At 39.9% G+C, this 21924-nt stretch overlaps 1 protein-coding gene across 2 annotated transcripts in view; it reads left to right on the top strand.

Moving 5' to 3' along the window:
- khdrbs3 (KH domain containing, RNA binding, signal transduction associated 3) overlaps nucleotides 1–21924 on the top strand; it is a 151048-nt gene that overhangs the window by 80970 nt on the left and 48154 nt on the right. For both annotated transcript variants that reach the window (XR_016147298.1, XM_089122786.1), the window contains exon 2: nucleotides 8228–8346. Coding sequence is in view for 1 of the 2 variants with exons in the window: in XM_089122786.1 (XP_088978912.1) it covers nucleotides 8228–8346 (119 nt within the window). In the remaining variant the exon portion in view is untranslated. The remainder of the gene's footprint in view (nucleotides 1–8227; nucleotides 8347–21924) is intronic.

Here is a 21924-nt window from a genome sequence, read left to right as displayed (position 1 = left end):
TCCACGTCCACGACTAACTTCGACTTCGAGACGCGAGTGTTGCATGTTACTTGAGCAAAAAGGTGAGCAAATGAATGTATATAAAACTAATCAATGTTAGTTCAACATGATGAAAAGTTAGAATACGATCTGTATGTTAATCTAGCTTAGTCTCATACAGCCAACAACTAACATTCAACACACTCAAATGCAGTTTAGTGTGATAGTGAAACTGTTAGAGCAAGTGAAGCAGCGCTGCGTTACCTCAAGTTTAATTCCTCTAATAAACTGACCTGTGTGAGTAATTCAGCATGTAGTTCGGTAGAATTAAATGTCCTTATTTCTTTATATCCGCGGGACTCGCGTTGCGTGTGGCGCTGGTATACGTCTAGCAATCGCGCCCTGCTTCATTCCACAGTCAAGTTAAAAACATCAATGTATTCACTCATCCATAAAAGATCCATCAGCTTGACGACAAGATCCATAATTCCGCTTAATGCGGAATATACGTCATTAATATACACCTTTGTTACTGTAAGAGGTTAGCGACCCCTGGTGGCGAAACAATCTTGCATATTGTACCTTTAATTTCCGCATGCTATATATTATGTGTAAAAAAAAACGTTTAACATATACATTTTTGTAATTTATATGCAACACATGCTACCTTTAGAAGAGTTTAATCATTGTCTGTATGTTCTTAATTCATCTTGCTTAGATTCATGGATAACTGAGCTTTTTCAAATCTCCAAGAGCTTCTCTTTGAAATCTTTTTGCCAGTCTCCTCTTTCTGCCCCTTCTTGTGTAATTTGAGGAGTTAATGGAGCGTTTTCTGGCTGTCCTCTGTTGGAGTCTTAAGAGGGAGTCCTCCATAATCCTACAAATCATACCAGTTTCTGAATTTTATATTGAAATGCCCAAATTTCTTTTCTTTGTACTATTGATTTTGCCCCACCTGAGCTCGGATTGACACTGCCCTACATGTATTTCAAAAGACTGGAAGCTTTGGATAGAAATTAGATTACGGTATCCTGACATGCTAAAGACAAAAGGTCTTCTCAAAACAATAAAAGTTTTGCCACTTCATAACTCTGGATTTCATCGCAATCCCCAGAATCTTATTCACCAACCACCCACAATCTAGTTTAAACAGGTGCACTAAACTTTTTTATTTATATATGAGTTCAATAATTTTCCAATATACTAATTTAAAGTGCTACAGTATGGTCTATGATCCTATGTTATTGTTCCAGAGCTTAGATTGGTTAGTAGGTCACACTCTTCTGAATGGAGATGATTCTGCTGTAAAGGCTGCTGGTTGTTTAAGGAGGGAAATTTATATTTTTCAAGTATTCTCTCGGGTGTGTTTTGTGCCCCACGACTACAGGAATAATGACATGAAACAATGAGATGAACCACAGATTCACTGAATCCTCTGTCTCTGTGGACCTGACTGAAGAAGGCAACATTTGTTCTCTTACCAGCTCTGGGCATAGCTATACTGTACATATACACTAATTTGATGTGTATAACAAGTTAAACATGTTATTAACAGCGTTAACGCAAACCCATTTTAACGGCGTCATTTTTTTTTATCGTGCGATTAACGCTTTTTGGCCTAGCAAATTTTGTATTTTTTTTTTCACATGCTTTTGTAACAGGACGTCAAAACATTGTCTGGTGTCCTTTAAATCCCTTTGAAGCTGCACTGAAACTCTCATTTGGACCTTGAACCGTTTGGTTCCCAATGAAGTCCAATATTATGGAGAAAATCCTGGAATGTTTTCATCAAAAACCTTAATTTCTTTCCAACTGAAGAAAGAAAGATGTAGACATCTTGGATGATATGGGAGTGAGTAAATTATCAGCAAAAGTTTTTTTTTTTTAAAGTAAAAAGTGATGACTCTCCATAACAGTTTGAATAGAAATCCTTTCCTGATTAGTCGAGGGATTGGAGGTTGTCTTAATTTTGCATAAACTATCCACACCAAAGCACAAATAATGGAAAAGAGGGTTGAATATTAAAGCGCAATAACCGTCACAAGATGACAGATTTTAGAAAAGAACATTAAAAATGCTTTTCATAATTTAAATGTTTTAAAGTGCTCTAAATATCATTAAGAGTTAATGGTCAGGGTTTACTGGATACATTTTGGGAAGAAACTAAATTTGACTCGATTCGGCAAGTCAATAAAAGTGACATAATAGACTACCTATATTTTTACTTGGAGTGTCTTTTTTTATCTTACACCCTTTTATCTAAATCAAAAAAAAAAATCAGGTAGGAAAAGGATAGCAAAATCTAGCCTAAAGAATACAATACTCACCCGGTAATATGGCGCCCAACGTGGGGTACCATATTCTTGGTGTGCCTCCTGTGAGACTTGACTTAAGACTTCTATACTAGATTTACTAACAGCTTGCGCCAGTGCAAACCCTCTTTTGGTGTTAATAAAAATACTGTCAGAATTTGCGCTGAAAATGTGTGGAGAGATATTTTTTGAAGCGGACCTTATTGCATATGCATTTATGCTAAATTTATGGGACAGTATTTAAATGAATTTACTAAGGTTTGCGCTAGAAAATTTACTGTATTTGCGGCATTATCTACCCCGTTATTTAAAAAAAAGCATGTCTTAAACAAGACGCAAATTTGGGCTGCTCTTGCTCATTATGGAAATGATCCAGCTGTTTCTGTGTTCTTTTATTTGTGTGTCGTCAGTAAATCACGTGCAGAACCTTCCACACCCATCCAAGTTTTTTTGGAATTGCACTCACGCACTATTTTGCTCTGTTTAGTAAATATGGTAAAAAAAGAATAACCACAAATCTTATACGTCATGCCTACGGGTATTACTTTTTGGTTTAGACTACATTTTCTGTAAATCAATAGTTTTGAAATTCTCCACTGTGTTTAATTTGATTATGTAATTCTGTAATGCTAATTCCGTTGAAATACTTCATTGTTTGTACACATGTCTTGTACCTTTGACTTTTGTAAAGTTTTCAAATACTTTTTTTGCTTCAAATCAAAGTTTATAACATACTGTAACAATTCACCATTTGGTTTAGTTAAAGGGATAGTTCACTTTGAAATTAATTGTTGATACGTTTTAGCTTACCTCAAGAGCTTCCAAGATGTAGGTGTCTTTGTTTCCACAGTTAGTTTCAATTTTGATGTTATTAGGTCAAACCGTTCTTGTCTGTCAGTCATATAATGGAGGTCTATGGTCACCACATCAAAGAGCATGCACAGAGAAGTCCAAATTAAACATGATTTAATGACTCGTAAATGTAAGTACACATTGATGGCCTAAGACACGAAACGAGTGGTTTGTGTGAGAAAACGAACAGTATTTATATTGTTTTCATCTCTTGTAACCACAGCCACGGCCAAGTGATCTGAAGGCACAGTCACTTTGGTCCGTTATTTCCAAGTAACTATCCCCTTTAATGGTTTATTTCCATGGAAAAGAAAAAAGAAAAAAAAACTTCCTGAACCAAGGCCGATGATACAGTGGATGGGCACTGTTGAATTCTTTTGATGACTTATCTAATTATTAATTAGTAATTGTTACAGAAACGTATTAATATTCATAAGCCAAGCTTTTGATATAGAAACATTGTTATATTGCAATGGGATGAGAATTGAGTTGTATTGTGCCAACTTGAGAGGACCTTTTTAAGGTTTGCTTAATTATTTTTTTTACTTTTTTGATTAATATTTGTGAACAATATGTTCTGATCCATAAATCAGGTCAGCCATAGAGTATTTCCACTTAAACATTAAAACTGTTCTGAGAATCATGGTTAAAAATAGGATGAGCAAGATTGTTTCTGGCTGTTTGTTTGCACAAGATAAATCTTGCAGTTGATTGAGCAATTTAATCATTGTGCTGTCCTGATCAAGTGAACTCAAATTTAAAGTTTGATGTTTTATGTTTGATGGACGTTTTGATTTTCCAATCTGCTTGTCTCAATGTCTCTATGCAATGTATTATGAGTACCCACAGTGATACAATGACCCACTGTCACGGGGTGTGGTGGCGGGAGTGCAGGAGTGCAGGTAGAAGGAGTGGAAGAAGTCCATTTTAACACAAAGATGACGTTTATTTACCAACAAATACCGGCAGGAAGACAGGGAAACCGGAGCAAATACAGGGTAACATTAAACATCGACCGACAACCATAGAGTAACACAGAGGGAACTAAATACACAAAATAATCAAACATAATGGGGTGAAAACAGGTGAAACAGATGATGATGACGAGGAACAGGTGGCTGATGAGGGAGTGAGTCCGGGAGTGGAAACAAAAGGATCCGGGGAGGTGTAGTGCAGATGACGAGACAAACAGGTGAAGACGAAGACTGTGACATCACTCCCCCCTCCCGGTAGGCGTGACCTCAAGCCGAAACATCAGCGGGGAGGGGGGGTGGGCGCCCTGGAGGCTGTGGAGGACGTGGTCAGGAGCAGGGAGTCCCCCAGGGCGGAGCAGGATGAGGGTGTGGCCAGGGCGGAGCAGGGTGAGGGCGTGGCCAGGGCGGGGCAGGATGAGGGCGTGGCCAGGGCGGAGCAGGATGAGGGCGTGGCCAGGGCGGAGCAGGGTGAGGGCGTGGCCAGGGCGGAGCAGGGTGAGGGCGTGGCCAGGGCGGAGCAGGGTGTGAGGACCTCTCGGGCGACCATGGCGGTGAGGTCTCTTCAGGCGGCCACGGCGGAGAAAGCCCTTCGGGCGGCCGTGGCTGGGACACTGGCCCCCCCCCCAAAAAATATTTGGGTTGAGTCCCCGGGAGAAGGGCAGATGGGAACTGGACGGTCTCGGGCTGGACGGTCTGGACGGTCTCGGGCTGGACGGTCTGGGCGGTCTCTGGCTGGACGGTCTGGACGGTCTCTGGCTGGACGGTCTGGACGGTCTCTGGCTGGACGGTCTGGACGGTCTCTCGCTGGACGGTCTGGACGGTCTCTCGCTGGACGGTCTGGACGGTCTCTGGCTGGACGGTCTGGACGGTCTCTGGCTGGATGGTCTGGACGGTCTCTGGCTGGACGGTCTGGACGGTCTCTGGCTGGACGGTCTGGACGGTCTCGGGCGATGGCTGGACGGGGCTGGTTGGAACCAGTGGTGAGGGGAGCTCAGGTTCGGGATGGCTGGACGGAACCAGCGGGGCTGAGAGTTCACGCTCGGGAAAGCTGGACGGAACCAGCGGGGCTGAGAGCTCGAGCTCGGGTAAGCTGGAAGGAACCAGCAGGGAGGAGCGTTCAGTTTCTGGAGAGCTGGACGGAACCAGCAGCGAAGAGCATTCAGTCTCTGGAGAGCTGGACGGAGCCAGCAGTGAAGAGCATTCAGTCTCTGGAGAGCTGGACGGAACCAGCAGTGAAGAGCATTCAGATTCTGGAGAGCTGGACGGAACCAGCGGTGAAGAGCATTCAGTCTCTGGAGAGCTGGACGGAACCAGCGGTGAAGAGCATTCAGTCTCTGGAGAGCTGGACGGAACCAGCGGTGAAGAGCATTCAGTCTCTGGAGAGCTGGACGGAACCAGCAGTGAAGAGCATTCAGTCTCTGGAGAGCTGGACGGAACCAGCAGTGAAGAGCATTCAGTCTCTGGAGAGCTGGACGGAACCAGCGGTGAAGAGCATTCAGTCTCTGGAGAGCTGGACGGAACCAGCAGTGAAGAGCATTCAGTCTCTGGAGAGCTGGACGGAACCAGCAGTGAAGAGCATTCAGTCTCTGGAGAGCTGGACGGAACCAGCAGTGAAGAGCATTCAGTCTCTGGAGAGCTGGACGGAACCAGCAGTGAAGAGCATTCAGTCTCTGGAGAGCTGGACGGAACCAGCAGTGAAGAGCATTCAGTCTCTGGAGAGCTGGACGGAACCAGCGGTGAAGAGCATTCAGTCTCTGGAGAGCTGGACGGAACCAGCAGTGAAGAGCATTCAGTCTCTGGAGAGCTGGACGGAACCAGCAGTGAAGAGCATTCAGTCTCTGGAGAGCTGGACGGAACCAGCAGTGAAGAGCATTCAGTCTCTGGAGAGCTGGACGGAACCAGCGGTGAAGAGCATTCAGTCTCTGGAGAGCTGGACGGAACCAGCGGTGAAGAGCATTCAGTCTCTGGAGAGCTGGACGGAACCAGCGGTGAAGAGCATTCAGTCTCTGGAGAGCTGGACGGAACCAGCGGTGAAGAGCATTCAGTCTCTGGAGAGCTGGACGGAACCAGCGGTGAAGAGCATTCAGTCTCTGGAGAGCTGGACGGAACCAGCGGTGAAGAGCATTCAGTCTCTGGAGAGCTGGACGGAACCAGCAGTGAAGAGCATTCAGTCTCTGAAGAACTGGACGGAACCAGCAGTGAAGAGCATTCAGACTCGGGAGAGCTGGACGGGACCAGCAGTGAAGGGCATTCAATCTCTGAAGAACTGGACGGAACCAGCAGTGAAGAGCATTCAGACTCTGGAGAGCTGGACGGGACCAGCAGTGAAGGGCATTCAATCTCTGAAGAACTGGACGGAACCAGCGGTGAAGAGCATTCAGTCTCTGGAGAGCTGGATGGGACCAGCGGTGAAGAGCATTCAGTCTCTGGAGAGCTGGACGGAACCAGCGGTGAAGAGCATTCAGTCTCTGGAGAGCTGGACGGAACCAGCGGTGAAGAGCATTCAGTCTCTGAAGAACTGGACGGAACCAGCAGTGAAGAGCATTCAGACTCGGGAGAGCTGGACGGGACCAGCAGTGAAGGGCATTCAATCTCTGAAGAACTGGACGGACCCAGCAGTGAAGAGCATTCAGACTCTGGAGAGCTGGACGGGACCAGCGGTGAAGAGCATTCAGACTCTGGAGAGCTGGACGGGACCAGCAGTGAAGGGCATTCAATCTCTGAAGAACTGGACGGAACCAGCAGTGAAGAGCATTCAGTCTCTGGAGAGCTGGACGGAACCAGCAGTGAAGAGCATTCAGACTCTGGAGAGCTGGACGGGACCAGCGGTGAAGGGCATTCAGTCTCTGAAGAACTGGACGGAACCAGCAGTGAAGAGCATTCAGACTCTGGAGAGCTGGCCGGACCCAGCGGTGAAGGGAGTTCCGGCTTGGGGGGGCTGACGGTGAGCGAGGGCTCGGCAGGGCTGACGGTGTGCGCGGGCTCGGCAGGGCTGACGGTGTGCGCGGGCTCGGCAGGGCTGACGGTGAGCGCGGGCTCGGCAGGGCTGACGGAGACCAGTGAAGGTGAGGGTTCAGATGTTGGAGTGGTGCGGGTGACTTCTTCCACGGAGAATGGGGGTTCACAGCACACCCGCACCCACTCCACACAAGCGAGGAAATCCTCTTCGGGACCGCTCCCTGGGAGGCGTGCCCGGGACCGCTCGCTGAGGCTGGCGATGTAGAAAACACACAGCGAGCGGTCCGGATAGTGAGTGAGGCACGCCAACTCCAGAAAGTCCCTGGTATGGGACTCCAGGGAGCGGTCTTCCTGGTCCAAACAGAGGAGGCTTACCGCTGGAAGGTCCATAATACTCCGTTTATTGCGGTCGGTCGATCTGTCACGGGGTGTGGTGGCGGGAGTGCAGGAGTGCAGGTAGAAGGAGTGGAAGAAGTCCATTTTAACACAAAGATGACGTTTATTTACCAACAAATACCGGCAGGAAGACAGGGAAACCGGAGCAAATACAGGGTAACATTAAACATCGACCGACAACCATAGAGTAACACAGAGGGAACTAAATACACAAAATAATCAAACATAATGGGGTGAAAACAGGTGAAACAGATGATGATGACGAGGAACAGGTGGCTGATGAGGGAGTGAGTCCGGGAGTGGAAACAAAAGGATCCGGGGAGGTGTAGTGCAGATGACGAGACAAACAGGTGAAGACGAAGACTGTGACACCCACACACACAATAACTCATTAATGTGACTAATATATTAGCACCCCACTGTGTCCCACAACAAAGACTTCTGTGCGTCCTCGAAGAGCTCATTTACACACTTTAATGTCTAATCAGATGTCACTTGCCACAAAGACAGAAATATCCTCCAATCACAGAGAAATTTCTATCAGATTATAAGCATATCCAATCGAATTACAGCATGGCCAATGGAAGCTATTTCACAGTCCACTGATCAGTCAAAATACGCTTGGTACAAATGACATCGGGCAAATGGCAAGACTTTTATCTGGGCTTATCTCTGAACCTGAGATTCACTCTGATAAACATTCATTTTACCTATATAACGATTTGACTAACTCTCCCTGTCTTTCTCTCTCAACAGAAATTGAAAAGATTCAGAAAGATGAAGACAAAGAGGATGAGAAGTTCATCGATGTGGTCATCAACAAGAACATGAAACTGGGACAGAAGATTTTGATTCCTGTAAAACAGTTTCCCAAAGTGAGTACAACTAAAAGTTTTTATTTTTTTAATTGTGTCGTATCATATAAGAGGTTACACCCAACACAAAAACTGGTCACAGATTTTTTGAAAGAAGTCTCTTCTGCTCACCGAGGCTGCATTTATGTGATAAAAAAATACTGTAAAAACAGTAATATTGTGAAAAAGTATTACAATTTAAAATAACTGGTTTGAATGTTATTATATTTTAAATGTAATTTATTTCCATGACGCAAAGCTGAATTTTCAGCATCATTACTCCAGTCTTCAGTGTCACGTGATCCTTCAGAAATCATTCTAATATGATGATTTGATGCTAAAGAAATATTTCTGATTATTATCAGTGTATAAAACAGTTTTGCTGTTTAAAGGAGTAGTTCACTTTTAAAAAAAACCTTTGCTGATAATTTACTCACCCCCATGTCATCCATGATGTCCATGTCTTTCTTTCTTCAGTCGAAAAAAAAAAATTAAGGTTTTTGATGAAAACATTCCAGGATTTTTCTCCATATAATGAACTTCAATGGGAACCAAACGGTTCAAGGTCCAAATGAGAGTTTCAGTGCCGCTTCAAAGGGCTTTAAACGACACCAGACCATGAATAAGGGTCTTATCAAGTCATTTAAAAAAAACAAAAACAAAAAAAAAAACAAAGTTTAAGTTTTATGAGCACAAATGCTCGCCTTGCTCTGTTCTGTGATGAGCGTCCGTGACTCTCCTGTTCAAACTCGTTTATCAAAATGAACAAATCTTTTCCCAAGTCAACTCATTCATTTCGTTCGTTGAATGAAACAAATGATGATGATTTTGATGAACGAGTTCGAATAGGATTGTCACAAACGTGCATCACAGAACAGAGCAAGGCGAGCATTTGAGCTTATAAAACTTAAACTTTGTTATTTTTTTTTTTTAAATGAGCGATCGTTTCGCTTGATAAAACCCTTATTCATCGTCTGGTGTCGTTTAAAGCCCTTTGAAGCTGCACTGAAACTCTCACTTGGACCTTAACCGTTTGGTTCCCATTGAAGTCCATTATATGGAGAAAAATCTTGGAATCTTCAACTTAGCCGCAAGATAAGTTTAGAGTCATTTTTGACTCATGTTTAATTTTCGAACCCTATGTACAGTGTTGTTAAGACATCCTACTTTCATCTCAGATCAGAAATATTACACGTTTATGTCCAGTATTGTTCTTTACTACCTATGAAAGATTAATTAACTTCCGTTGTTGACTTTTGTAATGCGCTACTAGTTGGTGTTTAGAAATCAGCTCTCAATAAATGACAGTATACGGTATGCAAAACTCGGCAGCTTGTTTCCTAAGTGGGGCTAAGGTACTGTAGGTGATCACATGGTCAGGTACCGAGTCGATTTTTAAAATCCTCATGTTAACCTATGAAGGACTGTACGATTTAGCTCCCTAGTATTTAGCGGACCTTTTAATTCCTTACATGCAGGCGTAATTTGCGTTCTTCACAAAATCCCATTTTTAAATCCCATCTTAACTTCACTTTTTCTTTCAGGATGGCTTTATGGACGCTTTATTTTATTTGTGGTTATTTTTAATGTTTTTCTGCACTTTGTAAATGCACTTTATAAAATAATGTTATAATTATATGCAGTGTTGTGGTGTAGAATAATTAGATGTGTTTAAATTCATTGGTTCGGCATGCGTTTTTTGCTGATAACCTTTCATTTGTTTAACATCTTATCTATCACACGGCATGGCAGCACTTCTATACAGACCACAGTCATTTCAAAGAATGAAAAGCACTTGTTAATATGAACATGAGTTTGATAATGAAGCATGGGGCGATTCCAGCAAATGCTCCCAATTTCCAGCAAACGTTGTTGCTGTTGAGTGTGTTATTTGAAGATTTTTTCCCTCCTTCGCAGAGATAGAGGTGAGCTTGACCTTGACTATCACATTATCATACTACTCAACGTGTGTGTGTGTTCATGTGATGTGTGCATATATTCCCGCTGTATTCCCAAAAGACTCTCACACGAGGACCAATCCTTTCTGTACGTCATTTAGTATGTGCTTTCGTAGTTCTCCAAACATAATTTAATGGGCTTCTTTGTTTGCCTGGTTTTTAATTCACACCGCTCCATCTTGAGAGGGTGAAAAGGTGACACACAGAAAGAGAGAGAACTAGAGAGATTGAAGCAGCAGGTGTAGATGTCTGACTGTCTCTTTTAGGGCATTGAAAGGGTTTTAAACAGATGATAATGAGAACAGCATGTTTATGTGAGGGTTTGAGGAGGCGTTTTAGGGAAGAAAGAGTCGAATCAATGAACAGGACATGTGGAAGGAGAATAGCATGTGCTCACATTTCTTTGACTATTATAGTCACCACTTTCCATTCACTTTTATTTTTAGACTGAGCTACTGATATTTTCTGAATAAGCAATACATATATTAGTTTGGAATAATTTTTTTTTTTTATAAAAGTACAGTATAAACAGTAATTATGTGAAATATTATTACAATTATAAAGATTTTTTTCTTGTGTGTGTATATATATATATATATATATATATATATATATATATATATACAGTATATATATATATATGAAGAGTTCAGATGCAAAAGCCTCTAAACGCCATTTGAAATTTTCCTCTTTAATGATGATTTTTATCAAGCTTGTATATTTAAAGTTCAGTAATTTCACTTAAATGGCAATGATGATTACCTATTAATTGTTATTTAAGTGAAATTACTGAACTTAAATATACAAGTTTGATAAAAATCATCATTCAAGAAGAAAATTTCAAATGGCATTTAGAGGCTTTTGCATCTGAACTCTTCATATATATATATATATATATATATAAAATGGTTTGAAATTAACTTTTTCACTCACCGGCCAATTTGGCTACTAAATTTTTAAGTTACCCTTTTTTTTTAAGTTCTACTAGACAAAAAAAGATAGAAACTGTGTGCATTGTGCTGTGTGATAAAACTGCACGTTTTAGAGTGGCCTTTTATTGTGGCCAGTAAAAGGCCACTCTAAATATCATGCTGTCTAGTCACTAATAATCATGCTGTCTAGTCAGCATCTTGATATGCCACACCTGTGAGGTAAATGGATTATCTCGGCAAAGGAGAAGTGCTCACTAACACAGATTTAGACAGATTTGTTAACAATATTTGAGAGAAATAGGCATTTTTGTGTATATATTAAAAGTCTTAGGTCTTTGAGTTCAGCTCATGAAAAATGGGGACAAAAAAAAGTGTTGCGTTTATAATATTGTTCAGTGTATATATATATATATATATATATATATATATATATATTACAATATAAATTATTCCTTTTATCAAAGCTTTTCAGCATAGTTACTCCAGTCTTCATTGTCACATGATCCTTCATCAGTCATTCTAATATGCTGATTTGCTGCTCAAGAAACATTTCTGATTATTATTAATGTTGAAAACAGTTGTGCTTAGTGTAATACATTTGTTATTCCTTTTGATGAATAGAAAGTTCAAACGAACAGCATTCAAATCTTTTGTAACACTATAATAAATGTCTTATTTACTGTCACTTTTGATCAACTAAATGCATCCTTGCAAAAAAAGAAAAAAGAAAAGCATTTTTAGAATGATTGGACTGGACTAGGATATGTGCTGGTTTTAAATGCAAGCAATCAAAACCTACTTCAACAAGTGAATTGGCATGACAAAATGACGAATTGGCCTCTTTTCATGACAAATGGACCCTGGACAGATGAACAACTCATGCTTCTTACATGAGAGCAGAGGGACTTTTGGCAGCTACATACATTTGTGCACATATTTAAACACATGGTACTCGAGCAGCCATGTGTGTGCACACACATTCAGAGAGTGATAATGTGTGTGTGTGAGCTATTTTTTGAAGAGGGTTTGTAAATGGGCTCTGGGATCCCAGAGGGAGTGTGCTGTGAAGGGTAACACATCACACACACACACACACACACACACACACACACACACACACACACACACACACACACACACACACACACACACACACACACACACACACACACACACACACACACACACACAGTAATAAAGTCTGCTAAAGGCAATTTGAAGATCCCAAGTGCAGTTTATTTAAATCCAAAAGTGAATTTAAACAAAAAACATGAAACAAACATGATTTGAAACATAACATGAACAAAAACATAAACTTGACTCATAGACAGCGGTCAGAACGTGACACTTAAAAAGGGAGAGCCCATGGCAAGAGCAAAACATGGAAACAGAAACCAAACTACAAAATAAAAGACATGAAAACACGAACACAAAACCACAAACACACACACATACTACTGTCTTTCTTTTTATTTATTTATTTATTTTTCTTCGTCTGGTGCCTAACCTTGAGCCAAAAAGATGTTACAATCATGACTGGATTTGTAATGGAAAAAAAAAATGTATTGGTTCATATTTTATATTTAAATTTCTGGAACTCATTTTGCTCATTAATGCACTAACAGACTTCTTTATATCTGAGACAGAGCTCAGTTTGTGTCTAAGCTTACTTTGTTTTTATATTTGTTTGAAGAAAATGGAATCAAAACTTATCGTGTGGTTGCTAGGGTGTTGCTAGTAGGGTTGGGTATCGTTTGAATTTGAACGATTCTAATTCCGATTGCGATTCCTTGTTTCGATTCCGGTTCCTAACGATTCTCGATTCCGATTCTTTTAAGAGTCAGGGTCAAAAAAGTTTAGCTAACCTTGCTAACCAACGGCCTTTCTGAAGGAAATAATCCTTCTGTAAAAATACTCCTTTTGTCACGAATTTTGCATTTTGCCAAGATTTCGTTATTTTTAGAAAAGTGAAGCCACACTTTGGATCACCGACGTGAGCTACTCATGTTCGACTCGCGTGGTTATGCCAACACTTCTGGTAGACGCTTCTTCTTTGGTGTTGTTCAGGTTTCTTCTTCCGCTCAGCGGACTGTGAATATCGAAACTAGGAATCGAAATTTTAACTTTTGAACGATTCCGGGAAAAACGAAAAGTTAGTCTTGGTTCCAATCGATACTCGATTCTCGATACCTAACCCTAGTTGCTAGGTGGTCTAATTGGTCCGAGGCAACAGACCTTCAAGTGTCAATTTACCTTGAAGTCTTGTTCAAATCACTTATCCTAAGCCTATTTTTTTAACTACATTTTTTATTATTATTTTAACGCACAAATTACGCACACTGTCATTTACAAGCCTGTATTAATTTTATTATTTTATTAAAAACTTTTTTTGTTTTTGTCAGGTCACAGGGTTTTATTTCCTGCAGCATTGTGCTTCAATTGAGTTCCCATCCAGACTTCCACACTGTCTAAATGTTAATCAAACACAAATGTCAGCTTGTGTTATTAAACACCACTCCAGCTTTTCTTGTGACTCCTCCACCCATCGGAGTCCCCAGTCGCCCAGAGATGTTTGTGGATCATGGAGCATGTTGTCTCTGTGGTTCCTTTAGAGCTGGACCTTATAATGAGATTATTATCTATTCAGTATGAAATTTGTCACAGTGCAGTGAGTCGAATGATCTAGTTGTATGATGCGTTTCCACGATGCAGTGTCATGAATATAATTGTCGTCGCTTTCACTGGATGATCAGCCGATTACTTTAATCACAGTCTATGAGTGTGAGTGCCTACCAAACTCAAACAAACTCTTCCCACTGTCCATCATGTCCACAGAAGCGGTTTGCTGCTTTAGATCGTGAGGGATTCGTTGGTATCTTTACTTCTAGTGTCTTGGTATCTTTATGTGCTCACATGGATGAGGCCGGTTTGAGTCCAGAACTCAACATTTCCATCCTGATCCCATTTAACACTTCATCTATTAGGGGAAAGAAGGGATAATTATGTTTGCATTCGTGCTAACAAGAACATTTACATTTGCATGCACCATGGTAAAATCATGTTATTCAAATATCCATAGCTCATAAATACAGTGGTATGTGAATGTGATTATCCGTAAAAAAAAAAAACCCATAACAACATGGAATCAGGTGGTAGGACCGTGGTACTTTGAATTATGCTATATACATGGTTTTATGTGGTACTACCATGATATATGTCCAAAATATCATGGTACCATCTCCGAAAAACTGTGGTAGTACCATACTCTTTGTTATTACCAAATGGTTTTTAGACATGTACCATGGTTTCTTAGGGTACCATATAAATACCATTTGAATATAATTATCCTTAAAAAAGTACTGTGGTAGTAGCATATTACTTACCATAGTATCAGATGGTATAACTGTGGTGCTTTGAAATATATTATGTGCCATAGTTTTGTATAGTGGTATGTCCAAAATACCTAATTTCAGTGTATTTCTGAAATTCATCTACCATGGTTTTTATATGCTACTACAATGGCACATGTCCAAACTACTGGTTGTTTTAACCCAATTTTGGGTGAAATATGTACAAACTCAAACATTGGGTTAACCCAATGGCTGGGTTTGTCCATATTTGACCCAAAATTGGGTTAAAGCAACCCAGCATTGTTTAGAGTGTATGGTACCCTCCCAAAATATCGTGGTACAATGTCCAAGAAACATGGTTGTTGTACCATACTTTTTGTAAGTGTAGTCGTTCAGTATATTTGCCGTGGTGTTTAGACGTGTGCCATATTAATACCATACTGAATGTGAATATGATTACCTTTTCAAAAAGTACACTGGCAGTAATACCGTGGTATCATATGTTAATATGTAGTCATTTTAGATACACTGTGGTACTGAAATTCACATGTCCAAAATATCATGGAAGTACCATACATTTTAAAACTAATTTAGTACATTTATCAAAAATTACTACTGTATACCACCATGGTTTTCAGACATTTAAAACTATGGTATTCTTGAAGTAACTTGGAGTAAAACCATAGTACATGGGCCAAACTTAATATTGAACTCCAGTTACTGCACTCTCAGAAAAAAGGTACAAAAGCTGTCACTGGCGCTGTACCTTTTCAAAAGGTAAACTTTTGTCCATTGTAGGTAAATAATAGTTACATTTTAGGTGCTAATATTTACCTTTTAAGTGTTAATATGTACATTTTAGGTGCTAATATGTCAATTTCTAAGTCCTAATATGTACATTTTAGGTGCTAATATGTCCATTTCATGATCTAATATGTACATTTTAGGTGTTAATATGTACATTTTAGGTGCTAATATGTCCATTTCAGGAGCTAATATGTCAATTTTAGGTCCTAATATGTACATTTTAGGTGCGAATATGTCCATTTCATGAGCTAATATGTACCACTAAGGTACCAAAATGCAGCCTTTGGGTACAAAAGTGTACCTTTTGAAAAGGTACAGCCCCAGTGACAGCTTTTGTACCTTTTTTTCTGAGAGTGTGTGGACTTCAGCTTTGTCATAGCGATGCATTATTGGACGACTGGTTGGGAAGAAAAAAAGATCTGGACGTCAGGTCCTGTAAATGAAACTTCATCTCACAGCTAAAAGGAATGTCTGGGGTACGTGAGCCCTCAGCGTTACAGCGGTAATGATCGGCCTCTTCAAATAAAGCAATTATCAGCGACGGAGCGAGAGCGCCAGTGTAATGTCACACGGCGCGGCTATTCACGTCGCCCGCGTCACACTAAACAGATTGCCTTTGACAGCTCTGATGACTGCAGACACTAATGCGCTGTTTAGAGCTTCAGAGAGCTACTGGAGGAAGACAAATTCAATTTGTCCAGTCTGACAGGTGGATGTAGAGAAAGAGAGAGCGCTTGAAGGGTGAGTGTGATGAATCTGATTGGAACGGTTTTCCTCCAGACGTCACCTCTAGCCTCGTTTATGCGGCACGTGTTTACAAGACGGGGACACTTTCTCGGCTAATTTCATCTCGTGAGGTCAGAGGAGCTGCTTATTGGGATTCAAGAAGAATCTTATATTAGAGAGCAAGAAATATGCATGTTAAGTGTTTGTTAAAGTGAAGCATGTCACCATTTTTCTCAAACTCTGCCATTGATGAGTCAAACAAATAGTCCCACCTATATAGTCTGAGCTGCAATGTATGTCTGGTTGGGATGTTTAAAGGGATAGTCACATATCTTCAGAACACAAATGAATCTGAAAGATTTCTGTCCCTCAATTGACATCTAAGCAACTACCAATTTGACGCTTCAAAACATTCATATAGAGATTGTAAAAGTAATCCATATGAATCGAAAGGTTTAGTACAAATATTCGGAAGAGGGATCCGGATCGCTTTATATGACAAACAGATTTAATTGAGTCTTTTCTTCACATATTCCAAGTCGTCTATTGCTATTTTTGTGAACAGCAGGTTAATTACTGACAATGCCATCTCTTTTGAGTCAGGATTGAGAGCTACAGCAAAAGGGAAGATTTTCAGTGGAAAAACACGCTAAATGTTGATTTATTTCTCACACAAATCTATGACTTTAGAAGACTTTATCATTTTAGTCATTTTATGTAGCTTTGTATAAAAAGACCTGCATGTTTTCTTCAGAAATCCTTTGAATATGGATAAAATAACACCGTACGGGTTCAGAAGGAAATGATTGTGAGTAAACAAGGATTTAGGTTAATTATTCCTTTAAATTAAAGTGTCAAATGGAACCTTGTTTTGCCTTTTCATGTCTCTGCTGCTTGTCTGTGAAGTCAGTCTCGTGTGTCGTCCAAACCCAAAGAAACAGAGAATGCAGCTTTCTTCTCAGCCACAAACATTGTGTTTTCCACACACACTGAGCAGAAATTTTCATAAAAAGTAAACCAAGCTTAATAAGTGACACATGGATCTCTGTATATGTGATTTAGCATCTGCGTCAGGACACTATCAGCTGAACGATCTGTAAATTGCCCTCATTACCTGATGTAATCTGCAATTAAAATGAGTTCATAATGAATGTCATGGTGGGATATCAAAATTTTGCCTGTGAGCTATTACCCCAATTTGCCTGTGACTTTCCTATAAGCCAACACACATTTTCCTATAAAGCCGCACACATTTTGTCCATCAGATAACAGTTATTATGCTCCCCTATTTTTTATTTTTTTTTTAAGGAAAAAAAACTTGTACTTTTTGCCTACTCTTTTATGAGTACTGTGAATTCTGACGTAATTATTTTGTCACGTACTGTTTTTCGCCTAGAGGGAAAACTAATAAAAAACCCTTGCATTTTGCTGCCAGGCCTCTAGATGGCGATGAAACACGATAGACGTATAGGTGATGAACACGTAATACACATGTGCGTTACGTCATAGTTTTCAGAGATTCAAAATTTTGCACTTTGAAACCCGTTTTCAAAACTTTGCGTTTTTTAGGCACCCAAAACGCAGTTGGCATGTAAACGAACGTCCAAAACGCATACAATTTTTTTACGTTTCTATTTGAAAACGGTGTCGAGTAAACATGCCCTCGTATGTCAGCAAATTTATAACCACTTGTTAAGTAATTGTCATATTCCCTATATTCTAAGCTTCTACGTTTTAAAACGACACTTATTTTATGTTGGTTAAGCAAGTGGTCATCGTAACTAGGGTTGGGTATCGTTTGAATTTGAACGATTCTGATTCCGATTGCGATTCCTTGTTTCGATTCCGGTTCCTAACGATTCTCGATTCCGATTCTTTTAAGAGGCAGGGTCAAAAAAGTTTAGCTAACCTTGCTAACCAACGGCCTTTCTGAAGGAAATACTCCTTCTGTAAAAATACTCCTTTTGTCACAAATTTTGCATTTTGCCAAGATTTCGTTATTTTTAGAAAAGTGAAGCCACACTTTGGATCGCCGACGTAAGGTACTCATGTTCGACTCGCGCGGTTATGCCAACACTTCTGGTAGACGCTTCTTCATTAGTGTTGTTCAGTGGTTTCTTCTTCCGCTCGGCGGACTGTGAATATCGAAACTAGGAATCGAAATTTTAACTTTTAAACGATTCCGGGAAAAACGAAAAGTTAGTATCGGTTCCAATCGATACTCGATTCTCGATACCCAACCCTAATCGTAACGTGATAACTTAATAACGACCCGTTTAGGATTTAAGAGGTTAAGGTCATATCGATCAATTGATCATTTAAACGATCGATTGAGGGAATTTATGGTACATTCGAGCCCGTTCTCATCTTTTGGTGTCATATAGGTGACGCCATATGACATTTCGTCGAAATATTACGCACATGGCACCCTTTAGCATCACTATAACACGCAGAACCCAAGGCGTCATACACTGTAGGTGACTGGCATCCTTTAGCGTCAATATGAGACGCAGACCTAAACATACCCATAACAGTGCGTGTTATATTGACGCTAAAGGGCGCCACGTGCGTAGTATTTCGACGAAATGTCATATGGCGTCACCTATATGATGAGAATGTGTTGTACATTCTCAGGGGCAAACACACACGACATGCCAATTTGAGCATTTCTATATTTGTGAATTTTGAAGAAAGGTGTGTGTGTGTGTGTTGGGGTGCGTTTAGGAGATTTAGAGCTTTCCGTAAATCCTCACGCAGCTCAGTGTTGTGTTTAATGTCCAGATTAAGGCCCACGCTGTCATTTACAAGCCTTAATATCATCAGATTACACCATTAAAGAGCTGCTAAACAAAAGCCTCAGTAAATAACAGGCATCTAATGAAAGCATCGACGCAGCAGAACAAACCGCGCTCTTAAAATCCCACACCCACTTACTGACACTAAATGGGAGCATAAAGCAGTAATATACGGTATATTTGATATACTGCTGGTTCCATTTAATGTTTCTTATAAAGTACATGGAAATGTGGCATATGCAAAAGATCGTGCTGTCATCATAGATTCAGTAGTGGTTTGAATCAAAGGTCATGACCTCTTTACAGTGTCCCTAGTGATATCGTCATCAGCTCTATCCTAATTTGCATACATACTATCAGAACTACAAAGTGTGTGAGATTATTATGTCCCAAAGTATGAGGATTAGTGCATCTCAAATCAAAGTGTGTTCCCAATGCAATGGAAAAAAGTCTTTTTAACAGAGAGAAATGTTATTATGTTTATAGAAAATGGATGCAAAGACTTATGTAAAGACTTGGCAAAATACCAAAGTCTACATTTATAGGACAGTGATAAACTCAAACATTTCTCATTAACAAAATGTTAATGTTATCTCATTGGACAAAAACGTACTGACTTTGACTCAAACTGGGTTATAACTATTTCCCAAAATTACGTTTTATCAGTTTAAAAAAATAAATACAAAACGTGTCCCAACTGTAAGAAAACAAGTTGACCAAAAGATTGAACCCAATATTAGGTGATAATATAGCATAATGAGAGATTTATAAGCTATTTTTTTTGTATAGGCTGTTCATTTTTGAGCATTTCGGGAACACCACAAGTGCGATATTTTGTACAAAATAGAAGCATTTAACATAACCACTTCCTAGTTAAACTTTAAAGGAGTAGTTCACTTTTTTTTAAAAAAAACTTTGCTGATAATTTACTGTCATCCAAGATATCCATGTCTTTCTTTCTTCAGTCGAAAAGAAATTAAGGTTTTTGATGAAAACATTCCAGGATTTTTCTCCATATAATGGACTTCAATGGGGACCAAACAGTTCAAGGTCCAAAAGACAGTTTCAGTGCAAACTGTAAACTGTTCAAATGACTTTAAATGATTTCAGACGATGAATAAGGGTCTTATCAAGGGAAACGATCGCACATTTAAAAAAAACAACACATTTTTATACGTTTTTATACGTTTTATAACTTCTGTGATGTGCGTTTGTGACTCTCCTGTTCGAACTCGTTCATCAAAATGGAATCTTTTTTCGTGTCATTTGGTTAATTCAACGAACGAAATGAATCGAAATGAGTCGACTCGTGAAAAGATTCGTTCATTTTGATGAGTCACGAATTCGCATCGCAGAACAGAGCAAGGCGACCATTTGAGCTTATAAAACTGAAACGTTTTTTTTTTTTTTAAATGAGCTATCGTTTCGCTTGATAAGACCCTTATTCATCGTCTGGAATCATTTAAAGCCCTTTGAACAGTTTGCAGTTTGCACTGAAACTGTCTTTTGGACCTTGAACCGTTTGGTTCCCACTGAAGTCCATTATATGGAGAAAAATCCTGGAATGTTTTCATCAAAAACCTTAATTTCTTTTCGACTGAAGAAAGAATGACATGGGAGTGAGTAAATTATCAGCAAAAGTTTTTTTCAAAAGTGAACTACTCCTTTAGATTTCTGTATATATTTATTGTATAGTTCTGTACTGCACAGTATGTCAACAATATCTCTTTAGATAAACTCTTCAAAGCAGTAAAAGCTGAATGTCGTATGCCAGAGATGCTCGGATACAAATAGTTTGTCTGTTGGAAATGTCAAAGTATGCATTCCATTCATTAATGCATGCTTACGTTCACATGCGTATGAACTCATAAGTGTTTAGTGAAGTGCATGCTTTTAGTATGTAGTCGAGTGCAGCCTCTCCGCTCTTTCTGCTAATTCTGGGAATCGCATTTAACCAGCAGATTCAGTCAAGCCTTTGTGTTGCTGTGGGTTGTCACTAGACTTTGTCTGAGGTCTTCATGGGTGGCAGGATTTGATCTCCCGCTCCAGGTTCAGCGCTGAGATCGCTAACAAGCCTAGACAGCAGGCGCAGATGAAGTGGTTTAACAAGAACATCCGCGAAACCGTCTCGCCTCCCCGGCCTATACGCTTCCTCTTTCTTTTGTCATCCTTTGGTCTCTCTGGGATGTTTCTTCTTCCTTTCTTTCTCTTTATTCTCTCGCTTGTTTCTTTGATCCTCGCCACCGGTATCCATCTGAAAGTGACACAACACTGGTGTGTGTTTTAGATCTCGAGTCTCTTTTGATTCAGTAGAGCATCTTTTACAGATGCAGTTCTGTCAAGAGAAACTTTGTGGTTTTGTCCCCTCACGGTAATTTAAAACTATTAATTATAAAAAAGAAATGTCAAAATCGATTATAACTTCTTAATTATTGCCCTGATGGTCAAAATGGGAATTTTTCAATTCTTTAGCTATTTTCTTACATCCACTTTCAATATTGTGAAGCTCAACAATCTTTTGATGCACATCACACTCTTAGAAGGAAATGTTCTATATAGAACCTTAAAAGGTTCTATCAGCATTACATATTTGGAACACTCTTAAAAAAAGGGTTCCTCTGGGTTCTATATAGAACCCTGGGGTTCCATACTTGGCCAATAGAACCTGTTACCAAAAAAATGGTTCTGTATAGAACCATTTTGGAGTTCCATATATGAAGCGGGGGGTGGAACCATTTCTGGTTCTAAATAGAACCATTTCTTCTAAGAGTGATGTTCTTTGGTTTTACTCATTGTGATGGATGATTCAGGAAATTTGGCCTTTGTGCTTCCTCGTATTTAAACTCATGTGAAACAAGAAGTCATAGCTGGACAATTTCATGTTCATAGTCACCCTGGTGTGCTAAAAAGGTAAATATTAATGGGAATATACTTCATATACATTTTATTCATAAAAAATTATAGGGGTATGAATAATTGTGGCCAACGTGTTTTGGAGAAAAACATTTAATTTATAATTTGATTTCTCACC

The sequence above is a fragment of the Pimephales promelas genome, chromosome 18, assembly GCF_988280905.1.
Source record: "Pimephales promelas chromosome 18, fPimPro1.hap1.1, whole genome shotgun sequence".
In the NCBI taxonomy this organism is placed as follows: domain Eukaryota; kingdom Metazoa; phylum Chordata; class Actinopteri; order Cypriniformes; family Leuciscidae; genus Pimephales; species Pimephales promelas.
This window is presented reverse-complemented; position numbering and strand designations above follow the sequence as displayed.